General features: G+C 33.1%; 1 protein-coding gene across 1 annotated transcript in view; it reads left to right on the forward strand.

Annotated features, from left to right (window-relative positions):
- The window catches only part of DMD (dystrophin), a 1,795,368-nt gene that overhangs the window by 454,355 nt on the left and 1,318,751 nt on the right, over nt 1–22,262 (forward strand). The window contains exons 30-34 of the mRNA XM_068961890.1: nt 724–903; nt 1,196–1,324; nt 2,996–3,166; nt 17,253–17,375; nt 19,920–20,057. Of these exons, the coding sequence (XP_068817991.1) occupies nt 724–903; nt 1,196–1,324; nt 2,996–3,166; nt 17,253–17,375; nt 19,920–20,057 (741 nt within the window). The remainder of the gene's footprint in view (nt 1–723; nt 904–1,195; nt 1,325–2,995; nt 3,167–17,252; nt 17,376–19,919; nt 20,058–22,262) is intronic.

Here is a 22,262-nt window from a genome sequence, read left to right on the forward strand (position 1 = left end):
GTCACAGATAAATTTATGAAAGATAATTTTATATGACATTCTAGTCATTCAGTATAGTTCAAAACACCAGTTGTGCTCATCACTACTTTGAAATTATCCTAAATGTCTGTTGCTAGATCATTATAGTTACACATGTTAGGAAAGAAAACATTTATTGCCACCTCACAAATTTAAAAAATGTTTTCTATATTTTATTATAGTATAATTATTTTTATTTAAAATCTAATGTATATAATTTTATGCTTTTAAAAACATTATTATGAGAAGGGATATTTAAGTTTTGCCAGATGCCAAACAGGTTTGTGGCACTAAAAATCTACAAATTTCTGCTATAGCAATTCAGGAGAGCAAAAATTGCTGAATTTTCTAAAAGCAGTTGCTTATTGGTGGATGGGTTTTCCAAGATCTACATTTATCCATACATATACAAATTAAGTAAATATAAATATCTTTAGATTGATAGTATTTATGCTTATTATTAAGTGTATAAAATCATAAATAAATATGACATCAATCATGTTTATGTGTAAATACATATCCATATATACTCGGTAAAGAACTGCAGTATATAGGATATGATTTTCATCATTCCCAAAGGTATGGTTGAAAGTTTAAACCCTTGAAAAATCTTACCATAGTAACTAGATGCATAGTCATTTCAAAAGCATTAAATCTTAAGGCTATAATATATTATGTGAGGCTCAAATGCTGTTCTTTTTACAGGCTACTCAGAAAGAGACTGAGAAACAGAAGGTTCACCTAAAGAGCATTACAGAGCTAGGAGAGGCCTTGAAAACGGTTTTGGGCAAGAAGGAGACCTTGGTCGAAGATAAACTAAGTCTTTTGAATAGTAACTGGATAGCCGTCACTTCTCGAGCAGAAGAGTGGCTAAACCTTTTGTTGGTAAGAGAAGAGGATGAAAGATTTTCAACCCTTCTCCGTCATGAGAGAGACATTATATAAACTTTCAATAATAGTCTTTATGTTCACAAAACCCTCAACTCCATGTAAATGTTGGTTCTTTTTCAATATCTACATTATATTTTTCCATACTTATATTCTGTATGGAGATTGCACCTAAAAGTAATTTGAATGCTACTACATTTTTGTATTTTAGAATTGTGCAAAGTAGGACAAATACTTAAAAATACTGTCTGCTTAATACTATGTCATGGTTTGTCTCTGTAAAATTAAGGAATACCAGAAACACATGGAAACCTTTGACCAGAATGTGGATCATATCACAAAGTGGATCATTCAGGCTGATGCACTTCTGGATGAATCTGAGAAAAAGAAACCACAGCTAAAAGAAGATATGCTAAAGGTAGCAAATAAACTCTTACGATTAGTAATGTTCACACTACACAACATTTATATTAATCATCTTTGTCCTAAAAGATACCAGGGACTTCTTATTAAAAGTGAAAAATATCTTCCTCTCTTCCTTTCCCTCTCCCTCCTTCCTTCCCTTTCTTCTTTTTCCCTTAATACTTTCTTTCCTTCCCTCCCTGCTTCTTTAATTTAAATGAGAGTTCATGACTTAGAAGAGCTCTGTGATCTGGATATCTGTCCATATTGATCTGTCAGCTAATTATACACAACTTAAAAACCTGATAAGAAAAGAATTCTTGGATTTATTTTGGTGTTATATAGCAAATCATGCCAATTTTAGTATTAGTTCTATATGCTTGTGCCTAACACAAAGATTAGTTTCATTGCATCATTCACAACCCATCTGAATAAACACCAGACGTCCAATCTGTATACATTTTGCCTATACAAAGTCTAAATCTTAGTAACAATACTGAGCTTATGTAAAGCTGAACTTTTCATTCTTAACTACATGTAAAGTAGACATGGCTTTGTGTTCTCTCTTTTTGTGTCGAAACCAACTATTAGGACATCCTAAGCTGTCTTTCTTAGTGGCAACTTAGCCTTTACTTTAAAAAAATAAAAAAGGTTCCTGTAAAAAGATATGAGAGTTATAATATGCAAATATATCATATTAATGGTATATTATATGTATTTGATGACATCTTTTCCAGTTAAGTAGGAAGAATTACATTTGAACAAACCTCATAAATTAGACAATGCCTTCCTCTGTTTTGTTGAAATTTTTAATAATTTTATTTGATTAGTGGGTTACTATTTAAAGAATCCTCAAACACTGTAGCCTCTGTCTATACAATTGATTTGCTCATTTTTTTATGAAATCAATATTTTCTACAGATTGCAATTCATTTGTAATGAAAAACTATAAATGTATTGCAGGCTGTGCCCCAAACATACTTGCTCTATTATCTGTACCTTCTTGTGTTCTTCCTTCTCCCTGGATGTGTAGCTAAAGGATGTCACCTTACAGAGAAATTCCTTCAGGGTCTTTGGAAAAATAGGAACTGAGTTATTTCACTCATAGCCTCTCCAACCCCTCGGTCAGGCTCAGCTTTCCTCAGTCACTCTGTCTGTGACATAGAATCCCTATCTGTTAGAAAATCCATTTTTTCCAGTGACAATCGATACGATAAAGCAAAAGGGAATTCATAAGTCCTCGGAAGGAACAGAAGATTGTTCTTCAGCTCCCTTTCTTCCTGAGCATGTGTTAAAGTTGTTTCACAGCTTTGAAATTGAGGAAAGTTACGACTAAATATAAGACACAACAATTGTTGCTGGCAACAGAAGAATCAGGAAAACATCCCTTGTCCTTCTTCAGACTAAGGAAATGCTTTAAATAAACTTAGATCAAACTGAAGCAAGGACAGTGACCTATTTTCCTGAACTCACACACATTTTCACTTTACTCCTGTTTTATGGAAGTTGGCTTTTTCCTGCCTTGGTTTTCTCTGCATGTGTTCTTTTTCCTTCTCTGTCTCTCTAGCCCTCTCTCTAGTTCTCTCTCTCCCCTCCCCCCTCTCTTTTGCTTTCTCGCTCTTTCGGTCTCTTTCAACCTCCATTTAATTACTAACTTCAAGCCCTGTCTCTTGCTCATGGAATATAGCGTTTAAAGGCTGAACTGAATGACATACGCCCAAAGGTGGACTCCACACGTGACCAAGCAGCAAACTTGATGGCAAACTGCGGCGACCACTGCAGGAAAGTAATAGAGCCCAAAATCTCAGAGCTCAACCATCGATTTGCAGCCATTTCTCACAGAATTAAGACTGGAAAGGTAGGAAGATCTGCTCCAAGGTGGAAACTAGTGATAAATGGTCTCTTGCGAAGGTTGCGCAGTACTCTGAAGGGGGCAGGCCACCCTCACAGCAAAGTTTTCAAAAGAAAAATGAAGGCCAAAATGTATTTAAAGAAATTTTGCCACTGAATCTCATGGGAGATCAATCTGTCTCCCTTTCTTCCTCCCTAGCCCCTGTGTCCCTCTCTCTCTGTCATTTTGTTTTTCCTGGCACAGCTCTTCTAGAACTGGTTTACGTATGTACTGGTTTACGTATGTACTTTCAGGGGTAGCTTACAGTACAATAACAAATAGCATGCTGCAGACCAACAACAAAAAAGCACAAAAGACATACATCTAAAGACAGCACTACTGACATATTTTGCCAAATATAATATTGCTTGTGTACAATATGGAAGAAATAGCCAAACTGAGGCCTTGTATGTCTCTTGCATGATCTAGGGTTTTTGTACATCTTTACTGGTTGGGCACATGTGTGTATACGTGTGTATTTTAACTTGCTCTTCCTAGTTGCCGATTCTTACTGTGATAAACTCCATTAGATTATAATGACATGCAAGCCATGAAGACAGATAATTGCAAAGCTTATATATCCTCATTTTTGTAATTTTATATGTCTATTTATACTTACTCTATTTAATGAAGAACCAGGGTATATGGAACTTTTGCATGAGAACCCTTTATATTTGTATAACATATAATTAGGACAAAAATATTATAGGTAGCTTGCAAAAATATATAAACTCAGTATTCTTGAATTCCAGCTCTTTGGAGGAGTGTCAAAATGTAAGGTATTATCTCCCAAATTTATAAAATGTGCTTTGACACAGTTTTCAATATATATGATATGCTTTTAAATACAAAAATGTATGTAAATGAAATACATGTGTTTATATATACAGATAATTGTTAGAAATAATCTTAAATGAGAATAACATTATTACAGCATTTGTGAGTAACTGTGATGTGATATGTCAGGTAAGTTTTGATTCCTGAAAGTTAGAATATGTTTGAAAAATAGTTTTGATAATTATAGATACTCAGTAATAGCATGATTTACATCTAAGGCATTACATGTATCACTGTTATATATAATAGCACATATAAAGGAATTCCTAAAATATATGGAAATATGATATCAAATTTAAATACTTTATTGCATGTGAAACATAATTACTCTTGAAAACTCTCCTACCCAAAGCAAAAAGGTATTCACTTACCTTAATTCATTTCTTTTTCTTTGTAATTAACGAATTAACTTAATTCGTTCTGCTCATTTATATATTGTTTCAAGTAGTGGTTCTCACCTGAAAAACACCTGACAGGCTCTAAAATTTTATTTTCATTTTGTAGTTTGTTTGTTTGTTTTTTGGGTAAGAATTTACTCTGCAGTTTATATAGACAGTTGTTATTACTTCTGGAGATATCATTAGATGAGTAATAGCTAAACAACCAACAGTTATTTCAGTCATCTGAAAGATTAATGCTAATGCCTCATTACTAAGTTTTGTATTCTTCCCATCATACTTTTTTTTAATAAATCACTGAGCTAGAGAATATTTAAGGGCAGACAGGGTATTATTTTCTTGATTTTTTTTTCAGCCGTTAGATTGAGATAAATTATGTCACAAGATTGTGATTTGTAGGTATTGAATAATAAGTAGAAGTCAGCCTGTGCCATAGAAATTAACATAGCATGACCAACAGAAGTTTCTGAATTGTTCTACTTTCTGTAAGAATGTGTCAGTATACTTCCAGATATCATGTGTCAGGTGAGTCACTTGATGTGTTTCTTTTATTACTCATACTGAATAAAAGCATATGAGATTTTAAATCAATATTTTCAACTATATATTAATTGATGACAATCATTTTTACCTTTCAAAGTACTCCTTTTACTCTAAATTGATAGAGATGACTGGATGCAACAGTGACCCCACTTGGGGTCTTTGAAGAGATAATTAAGCTTTGTCATCATGATGAGACAAAAAATATGGCATTAGAACATATGTGATATTTTTCTTATTTTTTCATTGTATCATCTAATGGTACTGAGTTTCCATTGTGCTTGTAAATATGGGGATATACAAGAATGTTAAAGATACTTGCTTAAAAATACATGTCTACAAACACAGGTTTAACTACTTATTGCAGTCATATCATATGCTTAACACTAGTACATCTTCATGGAGATTTTCAGGTAATAATGAGGTGGTCTCATCAATCATATAGTGTAATAGGAAGAACAGTGGACATAGGAGATGGGCTTCTGAACTTTGTCAGCATCAGGCAGAACATGCAACCTCTCTGTAATTCCGTTTCAGTGTTTATAAGATATGGGGGTTGAACTAGATAAGTAGTTTTTGAAAGGAAAACTATCCCCCCTCAAAGGAATTACTATATAGAACTGAGTATATAAAATGGATAACAGCAGAATTACTGGATGGTGGAATCTCTGCTCTTTTATCTTTCTTCTTCCTATGATGAGGTTCAAGGGTATAAGTTATGTGCTTAGAACACAATATAAAATGTCTGGGTTGAATTAGTCAAATTTAAGACTGATTAGTTGTAATAGTCCCTGATAATTCTAAACTTTGTTGGTGCAGTGACACAGGTATGTGTGATGCTGGATTTCTTGGGAATAAAATTTGATCTCAAAGTCCAGTTCCTATTAGAGTAGGGCTTCTGGAAGGTAAGACTTGTATGGAGAATGACCTTCTTAAGGTTGAGTATATGGGTAGTTTTCCCTTAGGAGAAAATCTTGGGAGAAATTTTACCATGATAAAATAAGCAGAAATCAATTGGGAGTGAATATGGAGAGAACTCAGTTTAAGAACTAATTTCAGGATCCTTTTAAAGGTCAACTAGAAAGGGCAATTGAGTAAAGCAGAAATTTACTGTGAGAACTCATTGAAAATGTCTGGATTCACTATTTGGTGAAGACTTTGTGTCCTGTGAGGACTATCCATGTCGAGAAATTCCAAAGTCTAGAAAGCGATGTATATTGGGTTTCTCAGTTTAGATTGGCTGAGAACTTGTCCATCAGCTGCAGTTCTCAGCAGCAGTAATTTTAATTATATCAGTGAGAAACACTGTGGTGAGAGGAAAAGTTCTTAACTCCAAGCCAGAATACCTGGAGTGTGACCTTGGATTTGATCCTTCACCTCATAGAACCTCATTTCTATCCAGAAAAGTAGTAAGGTTATACCTATATTATCTTAAACTCAAGATTGTGGTGAGGATCAAATGATCTAAGATATGTAAAAGTATATATTGAAAAAATCTAAAAAATATTATAAATCATGTAAAGTGGTCAAAACAATTCACATCAATAATAATTTCTATCATTATCTATATTAGACTTAATGGCTGAATTTTGAGAGTTGAAATGATAATTGATGAGAAAAAGAAGTGAAGTCACTCAGTCGTGTCTGACTCTTTGCGACCCCATAGACTGTAGCCTACCAGGCTCCTCTGTCCATGGGATTTTCCAGGCAATAGTACTGGAGTGGATTGCCATTTCCTTCTCCAGCGGATCTTCCCAACCCAGGGCTCGAACCCGGGTCTCCCACATTGTAGACAGACGCTTTACCATCTGAGCCAAAAAAGTGGAGGAAAATGGAGGAATAACTGATAGCTCTTTCTGGTCTCTGCTGGAATGGGCAGAGGCCAAGAACCTGTGCCTCTGCGATTTCCATTGCAAAGGCCAGCCTTACAGATTATCAAAGGAACCAATTTAAGAACTGGAAAGTTCTAACTGTCCCAAATAGGGTCCATAAAGTAAATGAAATGCTATCTCTTCTCATTTCATTTAGGTTAATCAGTAGTATCTTATGGCTTGAGAATGCTTAATCTCTCCTAGTATGTATAAAATCAATTTGAGAAGATGGCAGTTTTGATGGGGAGGGTCAGAGTTTAAAAATCAATCAGCCATAATGTCAGAACCCTGGCTAAAGTTGATGGAATCATAGGAGAAAGACACCATGACTTAACTCTTTTTTATTTAAACCCTCAGAACATGGTAGCATAGCGTGCTGGTGGTTGCAGGGAATCCTATCAGCAAAATAAAGTGACAGGAGAAAAAAGCTTGGAATGGGTAATAGGAAGGCACAAGTAAACAGACTCCTTAGTCTTGTTGTACTTGGAAGCTCTACCCGTCTCCATCATCTGAAAAATGGCGTTGGAGAGGACAGCCAACAATTTGAGAAAGAAGATATTTGAGGTAGACCTTAAAAAAAAATAATAATAAAGGAGGGGTTAGAAAAAAGGACAAATATGAATGAGCTCTTACCAGTCATGCACTTTCAGGTCGTGAAGTTTGGTACTGTGGTACCTAAATGGTTAAGTAAGATGTGATGGATTCAAGGAGCTGACTGTTTAATGGTGGAGTGAGATATATTCATGGATACTGGGCTGACAAAGAGTATATGCTGAGTGGATTTAGCAGCCACTCCAGCAACCTAGAAGAGGTAACAATTGTGATAAATCTATGACAAAACCTCAGGAGCATATAGTATGTTCAGTGAAGAGTAAGTTCAGTTTACTTATGGAATAGAGAATGGAGTATGAAACTTGGTGTGGATGATAAGAATGGAAAGGATGATGAGACATAGTTTGGGCAGAGGTCATGACAACCAGACTAATGATGTATGCTTAATTCAGTATGCATTGAGGAATTCTTGAGTTTTGTTTGTTTTTCATGCCCTGTTGAAAGGTTACCCCTGCAGGAGTTGTGAAGAAAATTCAACTGAATAGTGACAGGAAGTAGGGAAACCAATTAGGGATCCATCACAGTTGTCTACATGAGAAACAGTGAGAAACTGAAGTAAAGAGGTATTTGGGAATGGAAAGGAAGTGACCGTCTATGGAAGTGACTTTCTAAACTTTGTGTACCCATTATCCCTCTTGCCTGAAGACTAAGATTTAGTAGGCCTTGGGTGAGGGCTGATCATTTTCATGGCCAACAGGTTTTCAGATGTTATTGATGCCAATAATCTAAGAACCATACTCTGAGAACCACTGGTCTAGAAGCTAGGCTGAGAACTAGCCTAGAGGTAAATCACTATATATGAAGGCCAAGAAGAGGATGAAATGAAAACTGAGTTAGGAGTGAATACTGAGTGTGAAAGGCTGTCTCTGAGACAGAATAAAATTTACATCAAGATATATTTGTCACACTGTAATACTTAGTTTTAAAAGCATATTGAATAAACATATTTTAGTTATGTCCTACTAATATAGCAATTGCATTACTTTGTAGGAAAATATTATGAAACTTATACACATAATTTCCATAGATTGTGGTTTCTTCTAGAGATTTAGAAATACTTCACATTTCTGTGGAGCTAAAATGTTACGTATTGACTGTGTGATTGGTACTAAACAAAAGAAAGGTGAACTTGTTTTCTCATGTCTTCATTCTTTATTAAAATAGATTTATGTGCCATTAAGTTCAGTTCAGTCACTCAGTCATGTCCAACTCTTTGCGACCCCATGGACTACAGGACGCCAGGCTTCCCTGTCCATCACCAACACCTGGAGCTTACTCAAACTCATGTCCATAGAGTTGGTGATGCCATCCAATCATCTCATCCTCTGTTGTCCCCTTCTCCTCCTACCTTTAATCTTTCCCAGCATCAGGGTCTTTTCCAATGAGTCATTAGGTATTATGTGCCCTTAGGTATTATATACAATATGTTCCTTCATTTCCATATGGGTCTTAAAATTGCTTTTGAAATCCATGTAGCAGTGTGTGTGTGTGTGTGTGTGTGTGTGTGTGTAATTACAACATGAGATTTGAATGGTCTTCTATCACATATGCAAATACTCATAATATTATTGCTGTAATATTATAAAGTGTCAAGATTTTGATCTCCAATCAGTCCAATCCAATCAGTGTTAGCAGGTACAAAAGTAATCATTCTTTGCATCAGAGACATTTATATATTTGTATGTGTTTATTAATATACATGACTATAAGAGAGCCAGTGAGTTTTTCATTTAATGTAGAATATATCAGGAAAAACACATGGTTGCATCTAATTTTATCTTAAATAGTAGCTTAATATGTGAAAAGTATAAATAATTTAGGATATCTTAGATATTGTGACCTTCCGAAACATCAGTGGGAAATAAGTAATCCATCTTATGAATGTGACCTAGGAAATCTAAGATTCAATGGATTTGAGAATTTTAACTGAAAGTCAGTTTTCAATAATCAGCTTTATCAATACAAATACATTTATCTTTTTCCCCTTTGTAGCTTATTTCTAATTCAACACCTTCTCTGACAAAAGAGAACATTGTCTGTTAATTGGTACAGGTATTCTTATTGTACAAATATGTTTTTAGTAAAATTTTCTACAAAGATATTATTTTAAAAGGCATAAATGAAAACTTAGATAAATATATATAGCCATCACGTAATTTTAAAGTACTACATATGTAATAATCACAGCCAAAATCCTCAAATAATAAATTAGTACCCAGACTTTGTATTACTCTACCTGCTAATTTTATTTCACTGAAATAAGCAAGTTGTTAGCCTACCAACAGAATTTCTATACTAACAACATTTTTTGCACATTTGTAATATCCAATCCCTGTAACAAAATTAGTTCTATTGGAACTTGGATAACACATTCCTTGTGATCATTTACAGTGTTTTCAAAGTAGTTGTTAATTGAGTTTGGTGAGCAGGGTCATTTGTTAGAACTAACTGGGTCTTATTAGCATGACATTTAAAATGATTAAAGTGATTTGGTGATTTCTTATCATGATACTTTAAAAAAGGCAAATGATTCCTCCAATCAGTCAACAGATGTAAAAGTAATTACTCCTTGGACCAAAACTTTCAGATGTTTATCGGGGGTTGTGAGAGAGCCAGTGAGTTGCCCTATTTCTCCATTAAATAGCCTGGTTAGAAAACATAGATCCTAATTCATTACTTTGTCCACTCCAACATGCTGACTCTCAGCATATGTTCTTATCTCTTGTATCATCAGATAATTTTTTGTTGCTCTATTATGCTTTAATATAAAAATATCGGCTGCTAAAAATGTCTAGTCTCCCTTAAAACAATGATTTTGGTACTTCTTTCTATTAAAAATAATTATAATTAAACAAAAACCAGAAATGGGAGACGAATAAAGGAATGGAGAAAGGAAGAAAGAAATAAGAAAAAGAAAGTTTTCCAAGTGTAATATTTTTAATTCATCAGTCTCCCGTTATATTTTAGAGTTAAGTTCTTTCTTCTGCTATTTCACTTGCTACTACTAAACTCATATAATCATGAGATAGAAAAGTATTTCAAGTTATTCTCAATAAAAAGTAGAAAGTATGGTGATTATTGAACCACCAACATGTCTTAACCAATTAGTGTATTTTATATCCAATTCTAAAAGGTGTGACAATAACATTAATTTTACCAATTCAAAACCAACAGATATACTATGTAATGTCTCTTAATTAGCTTTACAAATTTGGGAAGTTACCAAAATTTCACATTTTTATCCTCACAGCATCAAAGATAAGCCAGTACCTGATCTAATACTAAAGAATATAGCCAATGAAATGTCAGTTTTCCAAATCAGTTTGTTTTATCTTTAAAATATTATGTCTATGTTCCTTAGATATATCTCTTATGAATTTAAAATAAATCAATGAATAAATCTACAAACTACTTTATCTGATTGCCTTTGTTTTAGATAGATCTTTTAGTACACTTATTTCCCTTTGTAAGTTTTCTTTCCTCTCCAGATATTTAATTTGAAATAACTCTTTATATCATATCAGCACTGTGTCTTTTCTATATCATAGGATGTTACTGATCCATGAAACTTTATCCATTTTGATTTCTATAAATTATTATTTGATTTTAAATCTATACCAATACTGTAATGATTAATAAATTTTCAAAGCTGTAGAATGGAAAGAGGAGACTGATTTGAAGCAATTTTAAGCCAATCTATAGCATTTGAAATATTCATTTTAATTCAGGTTTCAGTGTAATTTGAATGTAGTGGCCATATATCATGATTACTAAGATTATATAGTCCATATTAACAAATGTTTCCTTTGCTCTCTTTGTAAACATAGTCTTTATTATGTTAGTGTACCTATGCACGTTAGAAGTAATATTTAATCAAAAGAAAGCTTACAATTTAAAAATGATAAAATGTATCTGAGTAATTTTGAATGCTTCCAATTTACAATGAATCAATTTGTAATTGATTTTGCTTTTTTCAGTCTGTTGTTGTTTGTTAACTTGTTATATAAGGCACCATTAATGCTAAAACTTTAACAAAGCCTTAAATTTCATTAATCTTAAATCATACAGCAAAGCACAATTAATAGCTGTTAAGCAATCTGAAGCCACATTAAAAATCAAGGAAAACAAAGTGTTGTCTTTCTCAGTTTCTCTGTCTCTTCTTTCGTGTCCGTTGATCTATCTGTTTGATTATTAAACTACCCTATGTTTTACTTTATTTGTATTTTGTATGACTACACAGTCATGCTAAAGCTCTTACGATGAAAAGGTAAGTAAAAAATTAAATTGTACAAAACCTATGTCTGGTTTGTACTTTCTGCTGAGATATTATAACTTTTTATTTTTATCTTCTGTGTATTCTAAAGCTTATCTTGTGTGCGCTGTCAGAAGTATGATTTAATTGTGATTCTAGTTCTTCTTTGGTCATATACTTCCTATAAAGTCAGTAGAATTAATGTATGCTTAAATTAAGATTTCATGTTTGGGAACACATGTAAGAATTAAAGATTTTAAAATTAAAAAAATAAATTAAAAAAAAATTAAGATGATTTATCTACCATTGATTTCAGTTTATTCAAATAATGTCATAATACTGAATCAAAGAGGCAGGTACACTTTATATGACTTAAACTTTGATGACTCACCAATGAGCTATTATTTATGATTCTTTGCTTATCCTCATTTATTTTATAAAATTCCATAAGAATTACAAATTACAAAGCCAACAGAGACCAAAGAATAACATGTAAAACTTTTATTGGTCAGAGAAGTCATGACCTAATGGTGAACCAGTGAACTCTTAAGGAAAAGCAATTAAATTTTCCCAACTTCTTGAAAAATATTAATTATATGGATGTCAAATGGCTGGTCTTATCCTGCCAATAGCATAGCTTAAATAACTGAGGTTAGTAGGTATGGTTATTTTGGTTATAAAATTAGTTACTGAATAATTTGATCTATTGGATGTTCTAAAATTAGTCATTTATAAAGCAAGCACATTTTATGTTTAAAAAATGAGTTCCTTTTGCTATGGAAAATACAGAATGATATAAGATGTATTCCCAACTTTGGGAGTTAAAAATCTACTGGGGAGACAAAATATAAACCCTTGAATGTTAAATACTATTATATTCTAGTATGTAAATACATACTGCAACACAATCTAGGATTACACATGAGGAATAGAGACTCCTAATAAAACCTCTCGAAACTATTCACATAAATGTTCCTATCTCCAGAGGGCTTCCTGAAAATCCCCATACAAAACATGTCTGAATACAGGTAAATGAGATGGACATTATAAAAATTATCTAAATCCACTAAAATTTACTAAATAAACATCAGCATTTTAACTATTAGTAAAACATTACTTCTGTGGGATATTTCATACTAATAATGAACTTTTGGTTCTTCTCAATGTCATAGTCATAATAGTTGCTATTGATCTGTACTGTGGCTAACGTGGCTCCCATATGGTTATTGAATATTTGAAATGTGACTACTCCAAATTAAGTTGTGCGAGAAGTGTAAAATACACTGTGGGTTTTCAATTCGTCACATGAAATAATGAAAGTAAAATGCCTTATTAATTTCATAATGATTATAAGTTAAACAGTATTTTAGATATATTGGGTAAATACTAAATCCATCTGATGCTTTTCACTTTTTAGTATGGCAACTAGAACATTGAAAATTAAATATATGACTTGCGTAATATTTCTATATTGCTGCATACCTCTAGTAAACAAATATCAGAGGTGAGAATTTACTTTAAATAGATAAAATTTTAGGGGATTATTCATGTGAAAAGTATCTTACTTCTAACATATACTCTAATACATCTAGCACTGGAGTGGATAGCCATTCCCTTCTCCAGGGGATCTTCCCAACCCAGGGATTGAACCCAGGTCTCCCGCATTGCAGGCAGATTCTTTACCAGCTGAGCCACCAGGGAAGCTATACATCATTATCCTGCTTCTGTTTATATACTTTTAGCAGTGAGACACTCACTACTTTAAAATGAGTGCTTTAAAAAGACAAAAAAAAAAAAATTGCAGCACTAATTAGTTGTTTCTATATTAAACTAAAATTCAGGCTCCAAGTAATTTCTACCAATTGATTCTAGTTGTTCACTTTGGAACCACACAGAATAATTAAAATCTCGAATCCATGTAATAGTTTTTTAAGAAACAAATCCATGGTAGTCTTTGATCAGGAAATCTAGACTCTACACATACTACTAATGAAATCTAAGTTTACATTATCTTGCTTGAATAATTCATAACTAAGTACTAGTGTTTCCGAAAATCTATTTGTATCTACTTATATTATTTTTGTACCGAGTGGTGTCACATTGCTGCTAGCATTTAGCCAGCAATTAGTATACATCCACGCATGAAGTGCTGGCTACTCCCGTCTCTTCAATTTTATACAATGGAAATTGTGTTACTTACAATTCCAGGTCATTCAAGAGCTCCTTCAAATTTTTCTTCCACTATTCCATGATTAGTCATGCATTCACTTAGTTTTTCAGGAAAATTTCATTTATGAGTGCCTTCTATGTACCAGAAATGACTCTAGGTTGAACAAGACAGACAAATTACTCATCTTTATGGGATGTTTGTGGAGCTCATCCCTCTCATCATGTGTTTTTTTACATACTTGTTGATCTTCAAATAATTCCGGATGAAAATGCTGCACAGGGCAGAACTGGTGGAAAGCCTTTTGTCATCCTCCTTGATCCCACTATATTGATGCAGATTGATTAAGTTTTGTTATTAAGAATAATATGACTTTACCAAACTGGAGTGTCAATTTTTCCATGTTTACCTTTAGAATTCCATGATTTTGTTAAATAAGCTGTTAAAATAAAAATGCCATGTCAACAAGTGTTTATTTTATCCTTCATAAACTGAACGTTTTCAAAAGAGGAAGATATTGACTCGAGCCAATGGATGGGTACAAATTTGAGGGGAAACAGTAAGAGCCAATATCTATTGAGCCTTTGTTGTATACCAAACACCATTCTAACATATTTGATCCTCATCAAAGCTCTATGAGGTAGCTATTCTTCTTATCCTCATGTTACACATAAAGAAACAAAACCTCAAAGAGGAGATAACTTGCCCCAAATCTCTCAACTGCTCAGTGTTGGAGCTCAAGTCCAAACTAGCCATTCTCTTGCCGGAATTTTAGGCTTTTCACCAGAAGGTGAATGGAGAAGGCAATGGCACCCCACTCCAGTACTCTTGCCTGGAGAATCCCATGGATGGCAGAGCCTGGTGGGCTGCCGTCTATGAGGTCGCACAGAGTCGGACACAACTGAAGTGACTTAGCAGCAGCAGCAGCAGCACCAGAAGGTGAAAAACATTCTAATCCTTGAGGGAGAGATACTAGGAGTTCACCAATAGACCTGTAAGAAAGAGCGTATATGGGACATTTAAATAAGGTTAGAAAGGTCCTTGGGACAAGATTAGGGGAAGCTTTGACTATCATGCTGGAGTTTGGACTTTATTTGACTTGTACTTCTTGAGCAGAGAAATAACATAATGAAAGCTGTGGTTCTGGAGCATATTGATCTGATTACCCGACTATAGTATAGAACTGGTGAGGTGGGAAGCATTGTACATCTGTAAGGAGGTTTTTGCCATAGGTCTTGTGTGAGAACTAGGAGAGGTGGTATCTCAGAAAAGAAAGCGAATGATTCATGGTAAGTGAATTGACAAGTATTTGGTATTTATTAGACGATAGAGTGATGTGTTAGAAAATAGCCTGCCTCATGTTTTAGACTCGGATGACTGAAAAAAATGACTTATATTTACAGAACTAGGGAAGTTAATGTTCTGAGCAGTTCTGGGCAAGATAATAAGCTCATTTCTAGACATGTTAAACTTCAAGTGAGTAATCAGCTGGCTATGGAAGAATCTAGATTGGAATTGAAAAGTGAGGTCACAGCTAAAGATAAATGACAGATATTGTGAAAGTTATATTTAAGTTTTGGAAGATAGTGCTGTTGGAGAAGGAGTATTGAGTTATGAATGCCCAAGTTCTGAGCCTTTGAAACTATTATATATGAATATATGGAGAAAGGATGAACTAGAGAGGAAGCACGTGTAGGGCTAAATCAGATTATCCATTATAGATAATGGACCCATGTTATAGATATGCAAGTACTTATAAAGTTATTTTAGGTATCATTTATCTTCATACATTCACAAAATCATATATATATATATATATATATGTGCAACAACGCAGTTACTAAATCTTAGGAAATGTGAACAACTCAATAACATAGACACCATCAAATTAATACTGTATAGTTATAATAAAGGCTATTATTCTTCATCTTTACAATATATTATATAATATATGATTTTAAAGTATAGAAGTATGTTAATAATAGAGATTGGAACACCATTCAAATGCCTATTTATAATACTTACAATCTGTGCTGATTCTAGAACATATTATTATATTTCAGATATTTATTAGGATTTAAAAACTAGTATTGAAAATAAGGCGCTTTAGAAAGACTCCATAAGTCCTCTCTGGCATGTATACAAGTACCTAGAAGATAAGTGTTTATTCATGTTTCCTGTGAGAATTTTTTCTTGTGAATAGCATTCAGTGGTTCACTTTTTCATTAGTAACTAAATACCTTTAGATATTCTTTTTTCCTTGAACACGTTCCCATGTTGTCCTCTAGGAGATACTGTATAATAAAGAGTAAGACTAAGCCTAGGAATCTGTTGGGGAAGAGTGGCAGGGGGAGAGGGGAACAACTTGATGAATATGTCATACTGGCATAAGACACTGGATCTTTCCTAAATTTTTTTTTTCAAGTGGAAAATGTTTAGCTCTAAAGAAAATAAGATTTTTATTTGTCACATGTGAGTTTTCCAAAGCTATCAGATATAAAATATTTTCTAGTATTTTAATGCAAAAGAATTGAATACAGAGGTATAGATGAATAGAATAAACATTTATATCATTAACTGAACTTTAATTTGTGCCTATTCTGTTGAATATATATTTGATTTTCACTGTATTTTCATTTATCAGTCCTCTTCAAATGGTTTCTTTCGAAAAACAAGGGGTTAAAAAGATTTTTGAGACTATGGTAGTTATGAATTTCAAAATCAAAGGAAATGTGATGTTTATGAAGTTGGAAAACATATATTCAGACTTTTCATTTGAGATATTAAGAGTTCAGTTTTTTCTTTTTTTTTTTGGTGTGTGTATTTGTGCTACCAAATAAAGCATTCCTAAGACAAGCATGACATTGTCTTATGGGAGCATGCCTGTCAATTCTGCCATGTTAAAAATGTCATTTAAAATATCTAAGCAGATTGCTATGTATTTTTTCTGAGGATAAGGAGACAATTCTGCATTCTAACTGCTGTTACTGTTATTAGATAAATGAGGCAATTTCTGATGAGATATTTACCCAAATGATATTTATATCAAAATATTTAAAATAAGATCAAATTCAACTTTAGGATATTAACAATTAGACCAGCCAAGTATATGGAAATTGACTTTTGCTGAAAAATCAGAATGAGGAATATTGCATTATTCTGCATGTATGTTTAGCTCTGATGATGTTAAATGTTTGTCTTTATTTGTATCCTCAGGTACTTTCCCAGTTGTATTTCAACACTTTCATAAAATATAATATGAAAACATAATGCATGTCATTATTTTAGCAACAGGAGGTTGAACAAATGCATTTTTTGGCTTATATTTCTAATAAAAAGTAATTTTGATTTAAATTAGCACTATCTTTTTTTTTAGGCCTCCATTCCTTTGAAGGAATTGGAGCAGTTTAACTCAGATATACAAAAATTGCTTGAACCACTGGAGGCTGAAATTCAGCAGGGGGTGAATCTGAAAGAGGAAGACTTCAATAAAGATATGGTAAATTGGTTGTGATAAAAGTGTGAATGAACTAGGAATGAAATGAATAAATATTTCAAAGGAAATTAGATAATTCAAGTCTCCAACTAAATTCTCAGAGCATACCTTGTACATTTTGTGATTCTAATGATTTATTACAAATGCAAAGTATTGTTATTGAACTGTTATGAATGCCAAATTACTATGATATGGGCATACAGAAGTACTTATAGATTCTAATAAATCACCCAACAATGTTTTGTCCATACTCAAAGGACAAAATGTAATGGATGGAAAAAAAAAGTCAAATCAGAAAATGAATTAGAAACTTAATAATAATAATAAAAAAAAGGCACAGCCATCAGAGAGGGCTGATATTTTGCTTCAGTCCTATTTTTGGTAATATAACATTTATTTTGGATAAGGTGCAATTATACATGATATAAACATTGTTTATTAAAACAAGACAATGTAGTTTTACAAAAAAGTTTAACAAGTATTATAGTATATATCTAAAATATGTGTAAATTCATGCTGCTTATTTCATGGGAAAAAAGAAATATAACCATGTGGGTTATTCCCAGACTCATTTCAACATGTCTTTTACGTTTCTCTCTGGCTTGAATGTTTCTGCCTCACATTCCTTTTCACTGACTTATTTTTTCTCCTTGCTCCTCTTCACTCCTCTCCTTTCCCCTCTCCACAACCATCACCTATATGGCATTATTAACCTTTACATATGTCATGCTAGAGATTTCTCAGACATGTATCAGTGCTAGAGACTTCTCAGACAGCGCTTGAAAATGATATCAGAAGGTAAATTATAAGTTGTAAATAATAGGCACATGAAGCAATAGGAGAACCATTTTTACCAACCTCAGTTCTCGTTGGTATCATTTCTGATTTCCTGGAGCTGCCTAACTCAGTACTCCCTGTGTATGGGTTTGATGATCTTGCCAATTCAGCTCATGGAAAGAAAGACCAGACACACCTTTTTCTAAGATACCAAGCTACAACTACCTCTTATTCATGTCAAAGAAGAAACCAGAGGGGCACCAAGTTGGAAAAGAATGCTTCTTACCTCTTGGGCTGTTCACCAACTATGCCCTCTAGCTTTCAGCTGGTGTGGGGAAAGAAGTGCAGTAGGGGTTTTGTTTGTTCATTATTTTTATCCTCAGCCCCAGGAAATGTTTCAGATTTTTAATGACATATTCTTAAAAGGAAGGTTTTTCAAAGACTATAAACATAAGTGTCTATTACATTATTTCATTAGACAAATAACTGGCACATCTCAGATGAAAATCTCATTTCTTTAAAAAAATTGAATAGTTTCTCAGTTGTGTATAGAAGTTAACATATGCATTAGAGATTTAAGTATGCAACATTGAATGCCATGGATGATTATAAACACAAACATGTCACATTTAAAAATTGTCTGCTTCTCTTAATTCATCAGAGTATCTTGGGTACTATTAAAAAGCAAACCTTCTTGATAGAAAGTGTATATATATTGCATTGAAAGAAAGATAGGAAATAGAAGTGAAACATCCAATGGTTACATATGCTACTCTATTGGACCAACACTGTTTAAATAATTCTATTTCAAAATAAATAAAATAAAAATAATTTTCTTAGAGTCTAAAGACCAAACTGCATATTAAAAATATTTGAAGTCATTTTTCTAATCCATATTTAATATTAATTGTATTTATTTTAAAATAACATGCATATGTGACATATTTTTAGAAATTATCTGCAATATTTGATGCTCAGTAGTTGAGCATGTTTTTTTTTTTTTTTTTCTAAAGCTCCAAATCATTTAGTTTAAGTAAAAGAAAAGAAAGAAAGTTGCTCAGTCGTCTTTGTGACCCCACGGACTGTAGCCTACCAGGCTCCTACATCCATGGGATTTTCCAGGCAAGAGTACTGGAGTGGGATGCCATTTCCTTCTCCAGGGGATCTTCCCGACTCAGGGATCGAACCCAGATCTCCTGCATTGCAGACAGACGTTTTACCATCTGAGCCACCAGGAAAGCTAGTTTATGTAAAACAGAACTTATTATATAGAAATCAGTGTACACTTAAAACAATGTATTTTCACTTAGGAGTGTGTGTTAAAATTTAAAATTTTACAGTCTCACATTCACAGAGCCGCATCTATATTCCTCTGTGAAATAACATTATATGTAACAAGTTTTGTTTTCTTCTCCAAAGTTTTTTTTTTGTTTTAATTTCTAGAAATGCATTAAAAATCAAAGGCCAAAGAATGCTTTCATAACAATTCACTTGTCTGAAATGATGTAGTAAATTGCTCCCCCATCTTTCTACATACAACTCTAATCAGATGTGTCCTTTTGAAATAGACAGGAGGAAACTTCTTTTAAAAGTTAAAGTATGGCATATTAAAAAAGAAACTCTGAGTGCAGTATCTTAGGATAGCATTCCCTGAAAGTTTTAAATTGGATTTTTTGTATGTGTTTTAATAACATGTTTTATTATCTCTGTTAAAGATGTACAGCTTTTTTTTTAACCAAAATGAAGACTGTACTTGTTGTTTTTAATCAGAGTGAAGACAATGAGGGTACTGTAAAAGAATTGTTGCAAAGAGGAGACAACTTACAACAAAGAATCACAGATGAGAGAAAGCGAGAGGAAATAAAGATAAAACAGCAGCTGTTACAGACAAAACATAATGCTCTCAAGGTATTAGAGCTAAAATTATAATATACCTTGCCTGTGTTTTTTTTTTTTTTCATGTACAGGGTAAAATCTATTGTTCATAAATAAAATTTTCTTAAGAATCTTAGTCACCAGAAATACATATTTTTTTTTCTGTTCAGTGTCTGTGCTTTAACAATTTTGAGTGCTGTCTTTGATTTTGAAAGATGTGCTGCTTAAAAATTTCAAGGTATTTACTTAGACACATTTTTCTGAGTAGTAATCAAAAGATATTAAATGCATCATTCATTTGTTCATATATTTAATTTTGTAATACAACCTATTTTGTAAGTTATTTTGACATGTGTCTTGAAAAACCTGTTTAACTGTCAGCGTAACCAATTTGTATATTTTTGAGGTTTTCTGCTCTTGATATTTTCTTGATTTAATTTAGAGTAGGTTCACTTTTTGGGGTAACCTAACATTTGTTTAATAGTTCATTTTTTTCAGTTAACTTCATTTTGCCTTTAAGAGAGTTACTCTTTGCAACTAACTAAACATTTAGAAGTCTAATTTCATTTATATAGGAGTCCACTAAAATAATCTTAATGTCCATGAGAAAGAACCGGTGCTCTCATTTTAACCAGCATTAGTATAGAGCTTCAAGTACCCATGTGTCTCATCTGGAATTGCACAGGAAAGACAGAATAGAATACTGGTGTTTATATAATAATATCTAGAAAGTTCTTGAGAAGAGATGGGACATGTGAAAGATTCTGTGAAATAACCTTTTATTTTTTAATGTGCTTTTCAATATTCACTATTTGCATGCATGGCTGATTTTCTAATACTGTTAATTGCTGAGTTTTTCATTGTAAATCACTCTTTTAGAGCTGTGTAGCCACGTAGGTGGATCCACCTTATAGGTGAATAGACTCTGCTTTCTATATGCAAATAAGAGTATAAAACCTTTTCCCATATAGTCAGACAACCAAATAAACACTGCTGAGAATGTAATTACACAATATTGTGCCTGCAAGGAATCCACAAGAAAAGTCTAATTGGCCAGCAGGTGTTCTGAAGGTAACTGCTGATAAATATAGGAAATAGAAAAGGCCTCTTCCCTGAGGGAGTACAAGAGCAAGCCATAATGTGCTCAGAAAATCAGAAAGCTGTGTAATTCACATGCTTCCAACTGTGACCAAGCTTTTAGAAACATCTACACTGGTCGTATGATGATATGTGTCCTACTGAACAGCAGTGTTTAATGGTTATCTGGCATACCTGTAAAGAAATCTCTATAATATCTCTTAATATCTTTACACATTACACACCACCTTGTGCTTAGGAAATAAAAGGAATTTCAGATTTGGTGACCACAAGCCCTTTCTCTTGGCGAAGATATAAGTTGCGTCACCAGTAAGGCATGGCTCAACTCTCTTTCACGTGGCTGTATCTTGGTACCTTTGAAAAAAGCAGCATTCCATCTGGCTCATCCCAAACATTTATTACTTCCATAGGAGGTTTAGAAATTCAACTGAAAATGTAAACTGTAGAAAATTTTATATCCCCAATTTTAAACAAAATGCAGAATGAAATCAAAATCATTTTTCTCAGATATATGTTAAAAGCAATTAATGAAACTCAACACTTGCCACACCAATATACTAAATTCAGTAGTTGTTAATCTGCCAAGTGTTCAAGTCTAGTCCTTATGAAATGTTTCAAAGAAGGTGCAACTTTCCAAAGCAGTGACTATTTCAGCAGTTCTTTGATATTCACTCTTTTCTTTTGCTCCAGTTATATCTATACATGAAACCCTAATTGCTACTACTCTGAAGAAATGGAAACTCTATCCTGAGCTCTTATGTTCCCTTATAAAACATGTAAAATATATTCCCTTGTAAAATAGCATTACAACAAATTCTGTTGATCAGGGAAGACATTGGATGATCTTGTAAGGAGTAAGATGATTAATTTTCCCCTTTTGTGATTCATTAAAGTAGTCACCCTTATTTGTCTCATCAGGTTGATTGAAAACCGTGCACTTTTCCTTTTCTAAATTTTATCATTTTGCATTTGGATTTGATGCCAATGAGAAAGTTTGCCATACAAGTCAAAAAGGAAAATAATTTTTATAATATTTAAATTGTCATTTTCATGCATACTCACAGGCGTACACTTTTCATACTTGAACATATATATAGCTTGAAGCAATTTCTGTGATAACTAAGAACACTTTATGTTTCT

This window comes from Capricornis sumatraensis, chromosome X (assembly GCF_032405125.1).
Source record: "Capricornis sumatraensis isolate serow.1 chromosome X, serow.2, whole genome shotgun sequence".
Lineage (NCBI taxonomy): Eukaryota > Metazoa > Chordata > Mammalia > Artiodactyla > Bovidae > Capricornis > Capricornis sumatraensis.